Raw genomic sequence first — 17535 nt, 5'->3', positions numbered from 1 at the left:
AAAATACGGAAGTAGGTTTTGCAAAATATTACCTTCAATTATAGTAATTTTTTATATATTATATTACATAATTATCAAATAGAATAAAATCAAATAAATCGAACGATTTTAAATTCAATTAATTATCAAATTTCAAAATTTATATTCTTATGTTATAGGAAATAATAAAACAAATATTGTGGTTTTCGGGTCTTCCTTTTAATCTGGAAAATTTTATATTTTTATGTAGTTTTTTGTTTTCATTTGTGTGTGTTATATTCATAAACATTGTCATACTTTAGGATAGTTAATATTTATAATTACTATTTTTGTTAAGCATTAAAATTAACTGCCGTTTGCGTTTTTTACAATTAACTTAGGAAACAGTTTTTTAAACTTTAAAATTAATGTCACATTTGCGATTTTCAAATTACTTTCTTTAAAAACTGTATCCGGCTACCATTAAAAAAAAAAAAAATTTATTCTTAAGAGAAAAAATGTTGATACATCGATTGTTTGCAACACGTTTACCAATTACAAAACAAAAGTTTCTACAAAGGGTTATACACGGTTAGGCCACTCAAAAGATAACTTTGAAGTGAAGCGTTTGAAGATTCAACTTTTGTAAGCATTGTCGCTTGTTTAAAATAAAATACAAAAATATTGATAATTTTGTAAACAAATGTACAGAAGTGATGAAAAATAATAAAGAAGATGAAAATAATATCATTGGAATAGCAAACAAAAGGTATTACTTAAATTACTAGGCTTCATTTTTTTAGACAAAATTATTTTTATTACTATACACAAACCTCAAAGTCGTATTGTTGTAAACTTATAATTGTTTTTAATACCATATTCTCACCATCCCCAACACACTAAATATTTTTGCAAGTTACTCTTTGAATATTTTCCCAATGCCTATTATACCTGTTTGTCCGTCGGTGTGCAGTGCATGTGTTGATTTAAAGACTTTTCAACTAAAGTAGAAGATAATGTATTTCTTTATTTTGCAATTTTTGTGTATTTTTTAATTTACTTTTAATATTTTTTATTTACTTTTTTCCATTTGTTTAAGCAGTGTTTTAGGTTAACTTTCTTACGCTTTATGTAACGCTTTATTTTTGCTTGGCGCTTTAAACTACAAATTAATATTTAAATAATGTTTTTTGTTTTATAAAATAAATAAAAAATGTATGTATGCATTATTATTTCTTGATTTTTTTGTTTTTAAGAGAAATACATATGTATATATTGTTATCGATATATAATGATTTGTTTTAATAGTATATGTATATAAAAAAAAATATTTTTAAATGAATCATTTGTGTTTAATAGTAGATAATAAAGTGTAAATAATAGTAATATAATATTTATGTATTTATGTGTTTGAGTGCGACATTTTCAAGTGGTTACAGACAGCAAGCTGTTATTGTAGAAAAAAGTGAGGACGCAGACATTTTATTGCAGTTACAACATTGTAGCTGCGTATATTTGCAGTTAGTTGGGAGGGATATTGAATTGCAGCGTTGCAGAAAAAATGTACGCATTTATTTGTATTTATCTACATAAAGTGAATTTGCTGAAGATGAAAAAAATTTAAAAAATATTGAGAAGCTTTATCATACATTTCATTTAAATTTTTCAATTTTGAACGTTCAGCTTTTAAAGTACAAATGTTTACTTTGAAGTGTGACGAAAAACTAGAAATTGAATATTTCAAATGCATTTTCTTATTGTACTGAAAAGTTGATAACAGATAATTTTTCTACAAAAAAATTGTATTTGACAATGTGAAGCAATATGTAATTGTATTCAATTTTTTCAAATACTTCTCACGAATGTGTTTTTCTTATGTTCAACGATTCAAAAACTGTTGGCTATACGACATACAAACAGTTTCGACGTGCACAAAAAACATTAATAAATAAAAATAAAGCGTAAGTTTTTTTTTAACTACAAAAGTTGGCGATTTATTTCGCACAAAGCGCCAACAATCACTGCATAGCTTGTATAAGAGATAACGGTTGCGCTTACTAAATTGCTGTAACCATTCTCCGAAGACATTTTTTTCTTACAATTCTTCAGAAATCGCACTTGCTTAGCTTATTAAATCCGCTTAACGAACTTTCTCTATTAGAACATCATTGCCGCATGCCCCTCCAATATATAATAGTACATCAGTGTGTTTTAGCCGAGTTGTTTTACATTTTTTATTTATTTATTTGTAAGTATAAATATTTATTAATTTATTTATGCATTTATTCAAGTAAATGTATGTATATATGTATGTATGTGTCCAAACAGTTGTTGTGACGGTAGACGTAAAACTGGTTATACATAAATGCACTATTCTTTGCTACAGTGCAAATAAATTGTAATCGTTCGGACGCTTATAAGCGCGCTAAGGAAACCATACAATTTTAAAACAATTAAATTGCATAGAAAGCAATTTTAATTTGCTTGTTATTACTAATTTTTGTTTCAAAGTTAATTTTTAGTATTATATATTTTTTATATAGCATATACATATTATTACACATTTAGGTATATATGTATATAATATGCGTGCGATGCAGCGTGGCGCGTTTGTGTGTAGAAATAGTGAATTGTGACAAAATTCTACATTTGTTAAACATAACTATGCTCTTTTGGTGAAATATTACCTTTTTATATGAAAATTGTAGCATTTCGTATATTTTTATAACACAATTACAAAATTCCACGTGCAAATAATTAAAGTTCCAAAAATGTAGGACATAAGTTACTTCAAATATTCATCTAAATCGTCTTAGCAGTAGCGACACATATTTGAAAAAAAAAAAATAAGAGAACTGTAGCAACTTTGTTTATTTTTTACTTTATTTTATGTCAAAGCTAATTCAAAGTATTTCACTATCAAAAGCATTTAACTCTTAACAAATATTTGTGCATACAAATTCACAGACACACGCTGCCACTGTACTGCGTATGTACCTAATGAGTAGGACCATAAATGGGCTAGTAGCCACTAAAGTTGCTGCCTAACTGCTGCCATGCTCCTGTCACTTACTTTCTTTCACCTACACTTTTCTTGATTTGCGCGTTTCATAGTTCCAGATTTTTAAACTTTTCTATTCATTTTTTCATTATTCATTACATTTTTGCATTTTTAATTTTTCATTTCCAGCTCATTATACTTTTCGACCCGGTTTCTACGTCTTACACACCACTTGAAAACGTGCACATTTAGTACATTCCATTTTTGCATTGATTTATTAAATAGTTTTTTAATATTCTTGTTGTTTTTAAAAGTTTTTTTTCTTCTTTTTTTGTTGCTCTCTTTCACCAAACATTGAAGCAGAGTTTTTTGGGGAATATTAAGGATACGTAAGTGTTACAATTTTATGTTGCAACTTTGTTTATTTTTTCTGCACACAAAACAATTGCACATGTGTCCATATACGAAAAGAAAACTAGTTTTCTTGCGCTTATAACAGTAAATTTTCTATGGTTTACCGTTAGGAAATTTCATTTGCAGTTAATGCATTAACACTGAACACACTCTTCTCTGTATTTATCAAAGTTTAAAGTCACATTGTGCCGTTATTTTGCGGCACTTTTCAACATTTACCGTTACAAAACGCATTTTCGCTTATGCCAAATGCACTAAAGTTTGTGTACAATTTTTTCAACTTTATTTTTGTTTTCATTATAATTACTATTTGTTGCACATCTGCGCATTTTCGCTACTGAAACAATTATAATAATTACTTTTATTTCTGTTTATCATTGTTTTATTGCATTCTGCAATTTTCGTATTTTTTACCATTGTTTACGTAATTCTCATATTTCCATATTTAATTTTAATTGCGTATTTCTCACACTTACCACAAACTTCACGTTTGTGCTACATTTTGTAAGAATTATTAAATTTCTTAGTACGCATTGTGAGCTTTCCATTTATTCATTTATATATGTATTTATATGTTTGCTCTTACTGTCTTGGATTACTGGTTGGCATGTGTATGTGTATATGTTGGTGTGGTCGCTTGGCTCATTCAATTACCTCGACTTCCACCGCCACCTGCATTGTTCGCATAGTAGGGTTTATTCATTTGTCCACCGCCGTTGGGGCCGCCAGCTCCACCACCATTGTTTGGACCTCCAGGGCCACAACCTTGACCGCCACCACCGTTGGGACCACCGCCTACATTGCCATTATTGTGACCGCCAGGGCCACCAACACCACCTTGTGGTCCATTACCACCACCACTACCGGGTGGCCCACCACCAGGTCCTTGCCGCATGTTATTTGGTCTTTGGCCTGCTTGTGATTGCTGCTGTTGTTGTTGCTGCTGCTGTTGTTGCTGTGACTGTGGGCCACCTTGTGGATGTTGTGGATAATTGTTAGGGCGCTGTATTGGAGTGGGATAACGTCCTTGACCACCTTGTCCGCCAACACCACCGCCGCCAGGACCGCCTTGAACACCTGGTGGACCACCACCACGACTACCAGGTGGCATATTCTGTACGTTACCACCGCCACCTACACCACCGACACCGCCAGCACGTTGCTGCGCGGCTTGTTGCTGTTGTGATTGAGATTGTTGCTGTGCTTGTTGTTGCATTACTTGATTTTGCAGATCCCACTGTGTAAAAAAGGGCGAATATTGAAAGTTCATGTTAGTATTTCGATAGTGAGAATGAGAGCAGCATGTTATATTTCAATTAATTTTCACTTACGCTGCCATAGTTCTTGTGGTGTGGTGGACTGGGTTGAGATTGCACCTGTTTGGCCAAGCTTAAACTGACGTCAGCTCCGAGTGGGCTTTTAAGTTGGCGTCCCATCTAAAAATTTATTAAAAAAAAGTTTTGATAAAAAAATCTTAAATTATAAGGTTATTCTATTACATACCGAGTCCTGCAGATGACTTTGTCCTTGTCCAGATTTCATATATGCGGCCGCGGCAGCTGCGTGCTGCTGAGGCGTTGGTCCTGCGCGAAATTGATTAATACTCGCGGCCGTCAGTAACTGTGAATTCATAAATGGTGTATTAAAGTTGCCCATTGTATGTTGCGACTGTGGACCAGGTGGGCCTTGTGGTCCATTCGAACCGGGCGGTCCGCCTTGATGTCCGCCATATAGACCAGCCGCAGCTGCAGCTGCAGCTGCTAGACCAAAGTTTTGCGCACCGGCGCCTGCGCCTTGTGGCGGCGGTGGACCGCCGTAGAATGCCGGTCCGTTCGGTCCACTAGCCGAATTCGAGTAGTAACTATTCGATTGCAATTGATGTGCGCCAGGTGGCCCAGGTGGACCCCCTTGTGGATGCTGTGGTGGTGGACCCGGATACAGATTCATATATTGTTGCGCTGCATAAGGACCACCACCGCCGCCGCCTTTCGAACCGATCGTGCCGAGTTGTTGCGATGATGGTGGTGGCTTCACCGAACCCACCGATGACATCATCGAATTGGAATTAGAGGAAATTATCGTCACTGCTTGTGCATTGGGATTGCTTAGCTGTTGAGAATTTGGATTACCGAAAGGTGATGGACCTCCGCCCATGCGAAACTGTGACGTTAGACTGGAATACATTTCGGGGGTGGGTGCAGCAGCCATATTGGGTGGCGTTTGCATTGTATATGCATTAAAGGGTCCACCGGCGGCCGCTGCCGCTGCGCTATAGTGACCGGGGAAACTGTGTGCCGCTGCGGCGGCTGAGAATTGTGAACGGCTCGAATGATCGAGTGAATGGAATGGTGCGTAGAGGCCAGCCTGTGAGGGTGGTGGTGCCATTTGCGACGAATTGAACACGACAGTTGGGGGACTGGGTATGCCGGTGAATTGTGGTGATGCTTGGTAGAAGGAGGGCGGTGCTGCGTGCAATTGTTGCTGTTGCGCAGCCGCTGATTGTTGATGCTGTGCCTGTTGTTGTTGTTGTTGTTGCTGCTGTTGTTGTTGCATATTAGGAGGTGGTGACATACCCATCGAAGAGCCATGATGCTGTTGCAATTGTTTTGCGGCAGCAGACGCCTGCTGCTGCTGTTTCACAACATCTGGGTGTTTTAGCACCTGTTGTTGTTGTTGTGCAGCGGCAGCAGACTGCACCTGCTGTTGTTGGGTCTGCTGTGGACTGGGATAGCCAACAACACTAGTCGGATCATCGGCCCCGCCCACCACAATACTGCCGCTCTGTGCGAACTGCTGATCGAGTGGTGTGGCGACGTCGAAGGGTGAGCCATGACTGCCGTAGCCGCTTGGCACTGGACCCGGCGAGGACAGGGAGTGGTGTTGATGTTGATGTTGGTGCAGGGGAACAGCAGCGACGGCATAATGTGGCATATGCTGCTGCTGATGTTGCTGTTGCGATGCTGCAACAGCTGCTACAAATGAAGCAGCCGCCGACATATGTCCACTTGGATCAACCACCTCTAATTGCTGTTGAGCTTGTTGCTGTTGTTGTTGTTGCTGCTGTTGATGCTGCAACTGTTGTTGGACTTGTTGCTGTGCCTGCTGTTGGTGTGCTACTTGTTGATGCTGTAACGCTGACGAACTCGCCTCAGATGTCATAGGCGCTACACTCTCCCATACCTTCTTCACACTCGCAATTTTCATATTCAAATCCGCAGTTGAAATAATATTCTGAGCTTGTTGCTGTTGTTGGTGCACCTGCTGATGTTGTTGTTGTCCGACAGCGGTGACAGCTACCTGTTGCGCAACCACACTAACAACTTTGGATTCGTTATCATTTGGCGACTTGTTAGGCACCGCCGAGACGTATGTTTCAGTGGCGTCACCAAAAGTGAAGCCCAACTTCATGTCTTTGTCGTAGTCTCCCGCAGCGGATACCACAACGCCGCCGCCAGGCAGTGTCGAATCGTTCCCTTTGGTGAAAGACATCTGCGAAAGCGCCGTGCTTAGCGTCTCAACAGCGGAGACACTAACACCACTGCTAACGGCTGAGCTCAAAGACTCCGAGGAGCGTTTAAGCTGCGCTGCTTGCGCTTGTTGTTTGTAGTTGGTATTCTCAAAGATAATCGTATTGACGGGTGCACCATCTAGTAATAGGGTGCTGCCCCCGCTGACAACCGCATTCTGTTTCTCACTCGCGCCGGCTGCCAATTTTGCTTTGTCCATCTCGCTGATGGAAGTCCGATGCTGTGCGGGTGGCTGTTGACGTCCCACACTCGTTGTAATGGTGTTTGTATCTGATTTACTCTTCTGTAGTTCGACGTTTTGTTTTTGTTGTTGTTGTTGCTGTTGCGAAGCAACACTCTGATTTGGCAGCGAAGCACTGTTTGTAGGCTTGAAGTTGCCCCCGCTGTTGACGCCCCCTAGTCCGGGTGGAGGTTTCGTCACCGTTTGTTGTTGCGATTGCTGGTTGATTTTGTTAGGGCCAATAGCGGATGCCGATTGCGAGGTGGGCAATGAGGCCATAGGTAAATCTTGTTTCTTTGCACCAACACTGGAGCTGCTACGTTGCGCTGCGGGCAATTGTGCCGAACTATTGCTGCGCTGCTGTTGCGTCTGTTGCACCGCGCCACTGGGTAAATCCTTTTCTTTGGAAGCGGATTTACGATCGCGTTCGGCGATCTCATCAGTTTTAGTGCTCGATGTACTCTCTTTGCGAGCTTGCGTCCCACCTCCGCTGTTACTACCAAACTGTTTTGGTTGAGTGGTGGGAGCACCCTTTTTTTCTGGCTCGCCAACTGAACCGGCCTTCTTGCTTTGTTGAGTGTTTGCTGCGCTTTGTGGAGGAGTCTGTTGCTTACCGCCAGACTGTATGCGCGTCTTTTCATCTGCAGATGTTGTCGTAGTCACATTGGAGTCCTTAACTTTAGAAAGTCCTGCGCTAAGTGCTAATTGGTTTTGTTTAGTTTTATCAACATCACTACCACCACCTGTTGTTTCCGACTCTGAGCTGCGCTTATGATCTTTATGATGTTCATCGTAGGGCTGTCGGCCATAATGTCGTCCTTGACTCCTACCACCACCATCATTACGTCTATAAGACGAAGAAGTCCCACGATCACCGCGATCGCCACGCTCACCCCGATCGACGCGATCACCAATATTCGCACCACCTCCACGACCACGACGTGATGGTTCACCACGTGGAGCGAAACCCTCCTTAGAGTTACGTTCTTCGCCGCCGCTGCGGTGACCACCGTGATCTTTTCGTGGGACTTTAGGACTTTGGCGATCACCACGTCGTCCACCTCCGCCATACGCCTCTTCATCGACATCCTCCGAATGTTCTGATTCGCTGGGTAACCGCGGTTCATTGGGACCATAGTAACGTCCACCACGTGTAGCACGAGGATTCCAATCGCGGACGCCACGGCAGCCAGGATAAGCGCGTGAATGAGGGCCCCGCTCCCGGTCTCTGTCACGATCTCGATCACGATCACGACCTCCGCCAACAGCGCCACCGCGTGGACTAGGTCTTTTCGGCTCACGCTGCGGTTGACTTACTGCTGTTAAAGATGTTGCCGAACGGTTTTCATCAACCAGCAACTTGCTATCATCAGTCGATAAGGATTCCTTCCTAGCTCCTGAATGGATTGGAGCAGCGGAATTGCTACTCTCACTTTCTTTACGCTTCTTTTGTTGAGATTCCACGTCTGCTGTCGGCTTTGTTAACGTTGCGCTCTTCTCTTCGCTAATTTTACTTGCTGCGACTACGTCTCCACTGCCTGTTTGATGTGGCTGTTTGGGTTTCTCATCACTCGACGACTCGGAGCGGCGTAAAATTTGAGTAGGTGCAAAAAGCGTTGTTTGTTCACTTTCGCTGCGCCGATGCGGTGCTTGATGTTGATGCAGTTGTTGTTGGTGCGTTAGCTGCTGTTGAGATTGCAATTGCTGTTGTTGGGAGTGTGTATGTTGTTGCAGCAGTTGCTGCTGAGGTGGTGAAGTTTCCTCCTCCGACACACTCTTCTGTGTATGTGGTCGTTGCAGTATTTTTATGGGTAGTGACTCTTGACTATGCGTTGAAGAGAAACTCTCCTCGCGTTGGCGCTTCAACTCGGCATCTGTCTCCTCAGCCCAAGACGACACAAGTGCGCCGCTGCCAAACTCCTTTGAATCATTCAAACTGCTGTTTCCGCCATACTTGCTAGACTCGTCGTTAGACGAGACACTAGTTTTACGTTGAGAAGTATCCGATATGCTGCGTGACAACTGATTTTGTGACATACCATTGCCACGCATATAATCATCTCCGCCTCGTCCTCCACGTCCACCATGATAGCGTGGTTCATCGTCGCGTTCACTGTCATTACGTATACGCCCATAGCCCCCACCGCCGCGTGTATAATTGTCGCGATAATCGCCACGTCCACCACGTTGCAACGGTCCTGCACCGCCATTACTTCCCTTTTGCATATAACGGACTGCTCCAGGCTCATAGGCGGAAGCAGTCGAGCCCGCTTTATCTAAATTACTAGCCAACGGACCGGACGTTTTGCCATTGCCACTTAATGCGCCAGCGCTAATCGGTGGACCGCCTAGCTGCGCTTGCATTTGCTGCTGTTTCTGGAAGCGTGGCGGCAAATTAGATTGGAATTGTGCAGAAAATATAGGTTTTCCACCAGCGCCAACACCTTGTGTGCCCACGCCACTGCCAGTGCCAACACCACGTTCACCTCGCACATAGTCGCCGCCTCCACGCACATCACGTGTATCATAGCCGGCACGTGTGTTGCCTCGTTCGTAATCCCTGCTACCACCACTGCGACGCATATTGAATTCCTCCTCACTTCCACCGCCGATGGATGGTGGCGGAGTCGGTAATTCTACTGCGTCCCCACCAGAGCCCACAGTTGTTGAGCCAACAACTCCTCCAGCAGCTGCTGCGCTCGCTGCCTTTTTATTATAAATCTTCATTTCGAGTTCTTGTAATTTGCGGGCAGCCGCTTCACGTCGCTCTTTTTCGCGTCGTTCCTCCTCCTCTTTACGTTGCTTTACACGTTCGTACACGGCCGCATCCAGGGCAATACTGCCCGCTGCGCTGCTACGATGTCCATTTTGCTGACGCGTATCCTCGCGATCGGCCGATTTTTCGCGTTCGGCACTGTCACGTTGGTCCTTAATGCTACCGCTACGTTGCCAGCTGTTATTCACGCTGCTCGCGTTGGAGCTCTTGCGTAGGTCATGTGAACCGCCACTGCTTCCGCTCGACTTACTGAATGCTGGCCGATCGCGCTCCTGCGATGGCGTATGCTCTTCAGGCGATTCATCATCTGAGAAAGTCAGTTTTTTCGTGTAATCTATATCATCTTGTTTGGTCCAACTATCATCGTTGGCTATAGCATTTAGACGTTCCAAATCTTCTTCGCGTATAATTGGTCGTTGCATCTGCACCACTTCTGGTTCTATGATAAATTCTTTATCCTTCCGAACACCACCGTTGGGGGTTTGCGTACCACCTAATGGAGGTGTGGCCAATTGTGGTGGTCTCTTGGGTATTGCAGTTGCGGCACGGAAACTGCTAACAGCTGGGGAACCCGAGCGATAATCCTGCGCCCCACCACCATTACCACCTGACGCTCGTTGTTGTGAGCGCAATGTGCCACCACCCGTATCTTTGCCACCAATGCCGTTCTGGTAGTTTGGGGGTGTTTGAGAGCGTGGTCCGTTACTAGAAACTCCCCCGCCACCGCTGCCAGTTGCCGGCAATGGTGCACCGCGCTGCATAAACGAGGGCATTAACTGCAGGATAGGCAACGGCACTGCTGCACCTGCAGTATTTGCATTCTGCGCCTGGTGGCCCTGGCCCTGTTGGTTCGACTGGCCTTCTGTTGAGCCCTTGCCTGATTTTTCCTGCTGCTGTAACCAGGTGCTCGCATCGTTTTGTGGACGCAGACTCACTTCGTTCAGTTCGCGTTGTTGTTGCTGCAGCTGCTCGCGGTGATGATGATGATGTTGTTGATAAGAGTAATCGCTGCCACCGTCTCCGTCGCTGCCATCTTTGTAATTGTGAGCATCGTAACGCTGATCGTGTGCGTGCCGACCGCCGCCGCCGCCACTTCCATGTTGCTGCTGGTTGTTGTAGTCTCGTTGGTGTGGATGGTGATTTTGTTGTTGTGGCTGATGATGATGGTGCTGCTGATGATGGTGATGATTTTGTTGCGAATGTTGTTGCTGATGATAGTGGTGTTGTTGCTGTTGGTTCGAATGCTGATGATGGTGTTGTTGGTGATGATAATGCTCCTGTTGTTGCTGGTGCTGTTTGTTTCGGGTCGATGCGTTGCCGCCGCTGCCACCACCACCACCACCGGCGCCGCCGCCAACTGTGCCATCTAACGTTGGAAATTCGTATTGAAACTGTGGACTCTGATAGAGTGGCGGTACCGATGATTTGCCCCCACCACCGCTGCTCTTGCCACCGCCGGTCATGTCGTTGCCCGTTGTCACAGCAGACCATGTTATTGGCGAGTTTCGTTGCTGTTGTTGATTGGCGTGATTCGCTACTGAAGAGTTGCGCAGCTGCTGACCGCCACTACCGCCAGTGCTTACACCTGTTGAATTGTTAACAAGTTTTACGCCACCGACGCTGTTGCTAATGTTATTGTTGTTGCTGTTATTATTGTTGTTACTATTGCCAAGTGCGGACTTGTTGCTAATGTTCTTCAATTGTTGTTGCTGTTGCTGCTGTTGATTATTTACTACGCCTGTGGGTGTGTGTGCTGTTATTTGACCGCCGCTCGTTGAGTTGACTGAAAAGTTCGAAGATGAATTTGCCAAAGATATGGATACATAAATAAAAGCGAGTAACTTAGAGCAAAATGGCAAGGCAGATAAGTTTCATAATTTTTACAAATGCTGTTGCGACTTAAATGTTATATTATTAAATATATGATATGATATCTGTAATTAAAGCTTTGTTCCTTTATATGCAGTCTCAGCTAAAATCCATATTTAAAAGCAGAAGTATTTAATATCTCCCAAAAAGAGAAATTCTAAAGGAAATCTGTTATGCTTTAAGCCTATTGTACAGTATTATATTTGCATTTCGTTTGCATTTTTATTGAAAAATAATTATGATTTCACTATTGATGAACTATAATATTTTCACTATAGAAAAATTATTATATTTTCAATTATCACAAAACACATACCTTCTTGTCCGGTTGATGGTATTATATTGTTATTCGTATTTGGCGAATTTGTTATTTCAGCTTTCAGGGATGGTAAATTAGCTGGTGGACGCCTTGCGGACGGCACTTTGCCCAAACTTTGCATTCCATGTTTACGTGGCACTTGATTCTTTTGTGCAGATGGTTCAGCTGGCTCACCCTAAAACACAAAGCAAATGTGATGAAAGTTTGTAATTATTTTACAAACTATAACTTCAAACAAATATAATTTAGATGGTTTTGTGTAGATCAAAACTTACGCGACTATTTTTGTACATTCGATTTATATCGAGTGCTGAGAACTTGGGCTTGGCATTTCGCTCTCCCCTACTTCCCCCCAGTGTACTCATGCTGCCAGTAGATCCTCATTAGCGTTACCTCCCCCTTGCGCCGCACTCACTTCACCACTTCTACTTTACAAGTACTGCAGCTCGGTGCGCAGTGTTTTATATTCGTTTGTTTATTTGTTTGTTGTGTTTGTAACTGTGCCTTTCAGCTGTTAGTCCGTACGTTAGCGGAGAGAAAAAGTTAAAACTAACGATCTGATTTACACAGATGACAATATTTCTGACCGGCTTAGATTACCGTTTTCGCAGCAACCACGTATTGTTGCACAAAAAAGTCACGTTTCGTTTCTTTATATTAAAGATACACCGCTCTTTCGCTACTCTGCCCTATATTAAAACAGTAGTTCAGTGATTGTTGTAAACTGCCGATTTTTCCAGCTGGTCTTTTGTAAATGTATTATTGTGTAGAGTGTGCAAATCAATTGCTCGAATTTCTTTTATATAATGATAGCTCGTTTTTCTGTATTTTGCGTTTGTAATATGACTTTTTGATTTCTGCGAATTTTTCGTTTTTAAGACTGATGTTTAAACTTGGTACTTCTGGCCACTTTCAACTTCAATTTGCCAGATATGAAATTAATACAGCTTCAGCATATAATTTTTGCCTGTTAAACGTATATGAACTGCGAAGATTTTCCTAACAGACACTCGTTTGTATTTTCTCGCTTTTTATGCTGTTTTTAATGTAAATGAGATTTATTTTTAAACTCCACAACGCCGTATAATGACGAAGAGTGCTGGTTCACTTTTACCGGCGGAAAATCCGCTGCGTTCTGGTTTTATCTACCACACTACAGTGTACTCCTGTGTTGCTGGAAAAAACTTATATTTTGTGGTATGTGCTAGATAAATAAAACTACTGCCGGCCTCAGACACTTATCGTTTCGCTTATAAATTCGTTCCTCGTAAAAAGGGAATCCTCGTGGTATTTTAAATCTATATCCTCAGTCTTCTTTGAATTCTGAAAAAAACAAAAAAAAAAAACAAATTAGCTTAGTTACTAATTTTTTTAAAAATTACATATTTATTATAAATTGTAGTTTAATTTTATTTATAACATAATGATTATAAATAAAATTGAAAGCTGCTATCTATTTTAGATCCCTCGTTATAAATCATAAAATCACGACTTCAGCACATACCAACAGCTTGAAAGGTTCAACTTTCAGGGTAATGAGTACAAAAAATTATGATCAACTGTTTTAACAAAAATTTATAATTACTTTACAGGTGTGACAGTTGCAGTTCAATGCTCTACGGAAGTGTATATTTGTGCCATATCTTTAATGCTAATATAAGATCAAATGAAACTTTAATTAAATCTATGTAATATATTTGGAAACTATTAAAGTAGGGATACAGAAAAAATCTAGATGGATAAAACAACAAGTACAAGTTAAGAAGTAGATATATTGAAAAATAATATAACAAATGGATAAGCTGCTCACACATAGTAAATGCGCACCACCAACAGTGTCTCGTGAAGTTAGTGAAGTAGACAGCACGTCAACTAACCCACTGATCGTACGGCAGTAAGACACAACAAAATGCAGATTCACATGGCATTGGCCGTGAATACCATTCACGAGAGTGCGCTGCCCCACAGACAACCCATACGTTAAATAAAGGCGGATATGCGTTGTGAATACATATACGCAGAACCCACAAACGGTGATAAGTATGTGTTGTGCAGGCAGGTGAAATAATCTTCCAGTACGGAAAATTTGTTTAATACGGTAAGAAGCGCCGATAATCAATCAGCGTAAAAAGGCATGTGGAAACTGAGAGCAAATACAGCAAAAAAAAAAAAGGTTAACAACACTTATCAAAACTGCGGCACACTTGCATATATTCAATTAACAAAAAATAAATGAATTAAAGAAGTAGAGATACCAAAGTAATAAAAATGTGGTAACAATTAGCAGATATATTTTTGCTAGCTTTCAAAATTTTGTAATATTCAAATAAAATATTTAAAACATTAAAAATAAACAGCAAAACAATTTAAAGGATTTAAGTCAAAAAAGAGAATTGTGAAATTTTTTATAATACAGATTGAACAAAACACACAACAAGCTAGAGTAAGCGAGACAAATAAAGCCCTAAACGAGTCGCTATATTTTGACAGCTAAACCAACGAGCGAAAGGCGTGTAGAATTATAAAGAAACGAGTGATGCACTCGTACTGTCAGTCCAAGTTATCCTAATGCAATATTTTTTTCTACACTGCTACTTTGAATAAAATAATTTAAGCTTCCGGAATTGTAACAGGAAATTTATTAACATAAGAAAGTGTTAAACTTCAAAATGTTCCATAGAAGCGGTTTAAGATGAAGACACAAATTTATGTGTACTAAAAATTAAAATGTTTAAAGGGAAGAGAAAACATGAAAACCATTAAACTATGCATACACAAACATACAAGTGCAGTCAAACAAAGAAGGTGATGTGCACACATTCAAAACGCGAATTAAGGTATGGGAAAAGAAAATGAAGAACGTGATGGCGTCTTGCAATAATGGCCATAAGATCTTTTGATATCGTATTGTATGCAAAGGATCAATGCCCCTGCAAAATACAAGAGTTTAGTACGCCCAAGGATTTCTTGTATACAAGGCTTATATATTTGTGCATAAAAATGCTGTTTAAAAACCGTTTGTATGGGTTAACGATTTGGTAACACTTCTCCAAGCTTATTACCAAGCAGTATTTTCTATAGTGCTAAATATATTTTTCGGTACAACACTTTTTAACACTCTGATGTAATAATACTGATGTTATTTATTTAATCTACACTATGAAAGTGTATATCACTTGTGCGAATACAGGTCGAGTGCCAGTGAAAACGGACAACACTACCCTCCACACCTTCCCCAGTTATTTGGTTTGTTTCGACTACTTTCAACTATAAAATCAAAATCGACGTACACATTACAACTACCACAATTCATACGAAGTAGTGCTTTTCACAACCGATTTAATCAACGATTTAGAAATTTTTGAAATTATTTCTACCTTATGCGTTTCTTTTTCAAGATTTCATCCGACATCGGCGTTTTATATCGACACTTATTCAATACTTCCACTTTATCGATGTAGTCGCCGCTACCGTTTGATTGCGTTTTTTGCTTTTGTTGGCGGAGCTCCACCACACTATACCAGAATTGAAATTTTATGCTTCTTCTTTTCAGTGACTTTTTCTGTATGAAGACACTTTTATAATACAAATTTCCACAAGATTACCATGTAATCTATACGTCAATACACACACTCAATCATAAACAAACTATAAAATGCTTGTTAATGCAATTTTTCATACAATTTTCAGCGTATTTAGAGCGATATTTTTCTTTTCTTGCAGTAGAAATTTTATGATTCCGACACGAAAATTTTTTCCGTTTCGCACTCGTTTCTGTCGTCTTTCTGCAACTACTTTTCAGCTTCGTTTGCTCGTTGAATGGTTTTACTACCGCTGCATTTGCTATTCACGTCAACGGAATGAAGAATCGTTCATAGTCAAAGGATTTCTGTATAGTTGACTTTATCTAACAAACACTTTATGCGGGAAAAGACAAACCTTTTTCAAACAGGAACCTTAAGTTAAACTGTGCTCTCGCTTTAGCAAAAAACGATGCGTGGGAGAGAATAAACTGATGATACTACAGACAGTATTTGTATACGTGATGTGTCAAAGCGAAATTTGCAGAATATATAGCATTGCCAGGCAATACAATTAATAAATTTATGTGTACTTTTTAATTGAATCAAATGTAATGCAACATTCACTTTTACTCAACGCCCATTTTTGGTTTCATGTTTACTGCACATCCAGGTATATTTTTTGTTATTGCACAAATTATCATTTTTCAATAACGTTTAGATAGTGATACCCGTTGTTCGCAACACTTAGTATTCTTGAGTATAGTTGAATGGTTTTTGCACAAGCAAAACATGGCCTGACTAAAGTTAGTACTGATGTTCTGGCTTATTAAAAATTAACACTTTACCTAAATATCATTATCTTTCAATACAAACAATAAATACTATAGATGTTAACTAGTTTTATAGCTAGCAAACTTTTAGTGTTGTGCCGGTTACCTCAATGCATTCGCACAAACAAAAAGAGATAACAAACGTAAATGAAAACAAAAAAGCACTTCTAGTATTCCATTATATATTGCTTACCCTTTCTCTCGACGCTTGCACGCGAGTTCGTTGCTCTCCTACACAATTCACACCCGTTCAATCTCGTTGCACCTTTCGCACACACACACACACAAGAGCACGCAATTTTAATACTATATGCTACGTGTGTGTGTGTCAACTATGCAAGCGTACCGTGAAAATGCTGTTGAGTGCAAAAATTCACCCAAGTACTAGAAAAGTTTGCGTTGTCTCCTTTACGCGCACCTTACTTTCGTAAACGCTTTTGCTCGCTGCTTTTATTAAGCAGTGAACTCGCCTACTCCTCTGATTCGCACTTCTTTCTTTTAGCTGCCTGCTCCAATTCTTCCACCCCTTTTGATTTTATTTTTCTTCTTTTCAGCTACTTCTCTTAGCAATTATATACATACATATGTATCTGAAACGCCGAAGAGCTGTTGGGTAAGAGGGGAAATTGAACCGAAGAGGAAGCAGAATCCAATGAGAATCTTTTCTTTCGGCTCGATAGAAAATTTGTTACAACTTTAATTCGTTACATACACTTTGCAAGTACACAAAAACTATTTTTTAACTTAGCCCGTATGTTAATCTGTGACTTGCACACGTTTTTGCGTTGTTTAAAGAATTATTTAACAGCGTTTTACCGTCTACCGTCACAAACAGGATAGAACACTTTCTTGCGGGTTGTCACAATTACTTAAAATGGCGTGTAGATTGTTCATACTCTACTTTGCTCTTTCAAATAAGAATACTGCGCCGACTATTAATGCAACGGCGTAGGGTGTGTTCAGTGGTTTAGCTTAATTTTGTAGTTGGAATGCGTTTAATTTAGTGTAATTTTGAGTATTATTCAATTGCAACAACAATTTATTTTATAATTTTTCTACATAAATAAATCAAATTCAATCATGTAATTAAAATGTGC

The 17535-nt window shown here is 40.3% G+C and overlaps 1 protein-coding gene across 2 annotated transcripts; it reads right to left on the bottom strand.

Annotated features, from left to right (window-relative positions):
- Nucleotides 1-3121: 3121 nt before the first annotated feature.
- On the bottom strand, nt 3122-17293 carry LOC120773655 (homeotic protein female sterile). 2 transcript variants are annotated; one of them, XM_040102667.1, is made up of 6 exons: nt 16632-17293; nt 12360-13407; nt 12082-12259; nt 4877-11679; nt 4705-4809; nt 3122-4610 (listed from the first exon to the last, which is right to left on the bottom strand). In XM_040102667.1, the coding sequence occupies exons 2-6, from the start codon at nt 12447-12449 to the stop codon at nt 4020-4022; spliced, it is 7767 nt and encodes a 2588-aa protein (XP_039958601.1). In that variant the 5' UTR covers nt 12450-13407; nt 16632-17293; the 3' UTR covers nt 3122-4019. The 2 variants fall into 2 exon arrangements, with proteins under 2 accessions (XP_039958601.1, XP_039958602.1); XM_040102668.1 differs by lacking the exon at nt 16632-17293 and adding an exon at nt 15462-16123.
- Between the last annotated feature and the right edge of the window lie 242 nt (nt 17294-17535).

The sequence above is a fragment of the Bactrocera tryoni genome, chromosome 4 (assembly GCF_016617805.1).
Source record: "Bactrocera tryoni isolate S06 chromosome 4, CSIRO_BtryS06_freeze2, whole genome shotgun sequence".
NCBI classification, from domain to species: Eukaryota; Metazoa; Arthropoda; class Insecta; order Diptera; family Tephritidae; genus Bactrocera; species Bactrocera tryoni.
The sequence above is the reverse complement of the archived record's forward strand: the minus strand, read 5'-3'. Positions and strand labels throughout refer to the sequence as shown.

Coding starts and splice junctions, on each gene's coding strand:
- LOC120773655 (XM_040102667.1), bottom strand. CDS start 12,449: ATGAGTACACTGGGGGGAAGTAGGGGAGAGCGAAATGCCAAGCCCAAG. Junction 12,260..12,359: donor GAATGTACAAAAATAGTCGC/GTAAGTTTTGAT, acceptor TTTGTGTTTTAG/GGTGAGCCAGCTGAACCATC. Junction 4,810..4,876: donor AAAGTCATCTGCAGGACTCG/GTATGTAATAGA, acceptor ATAAATTTTTAG/ATGGGACGCCAACTTAAAAG.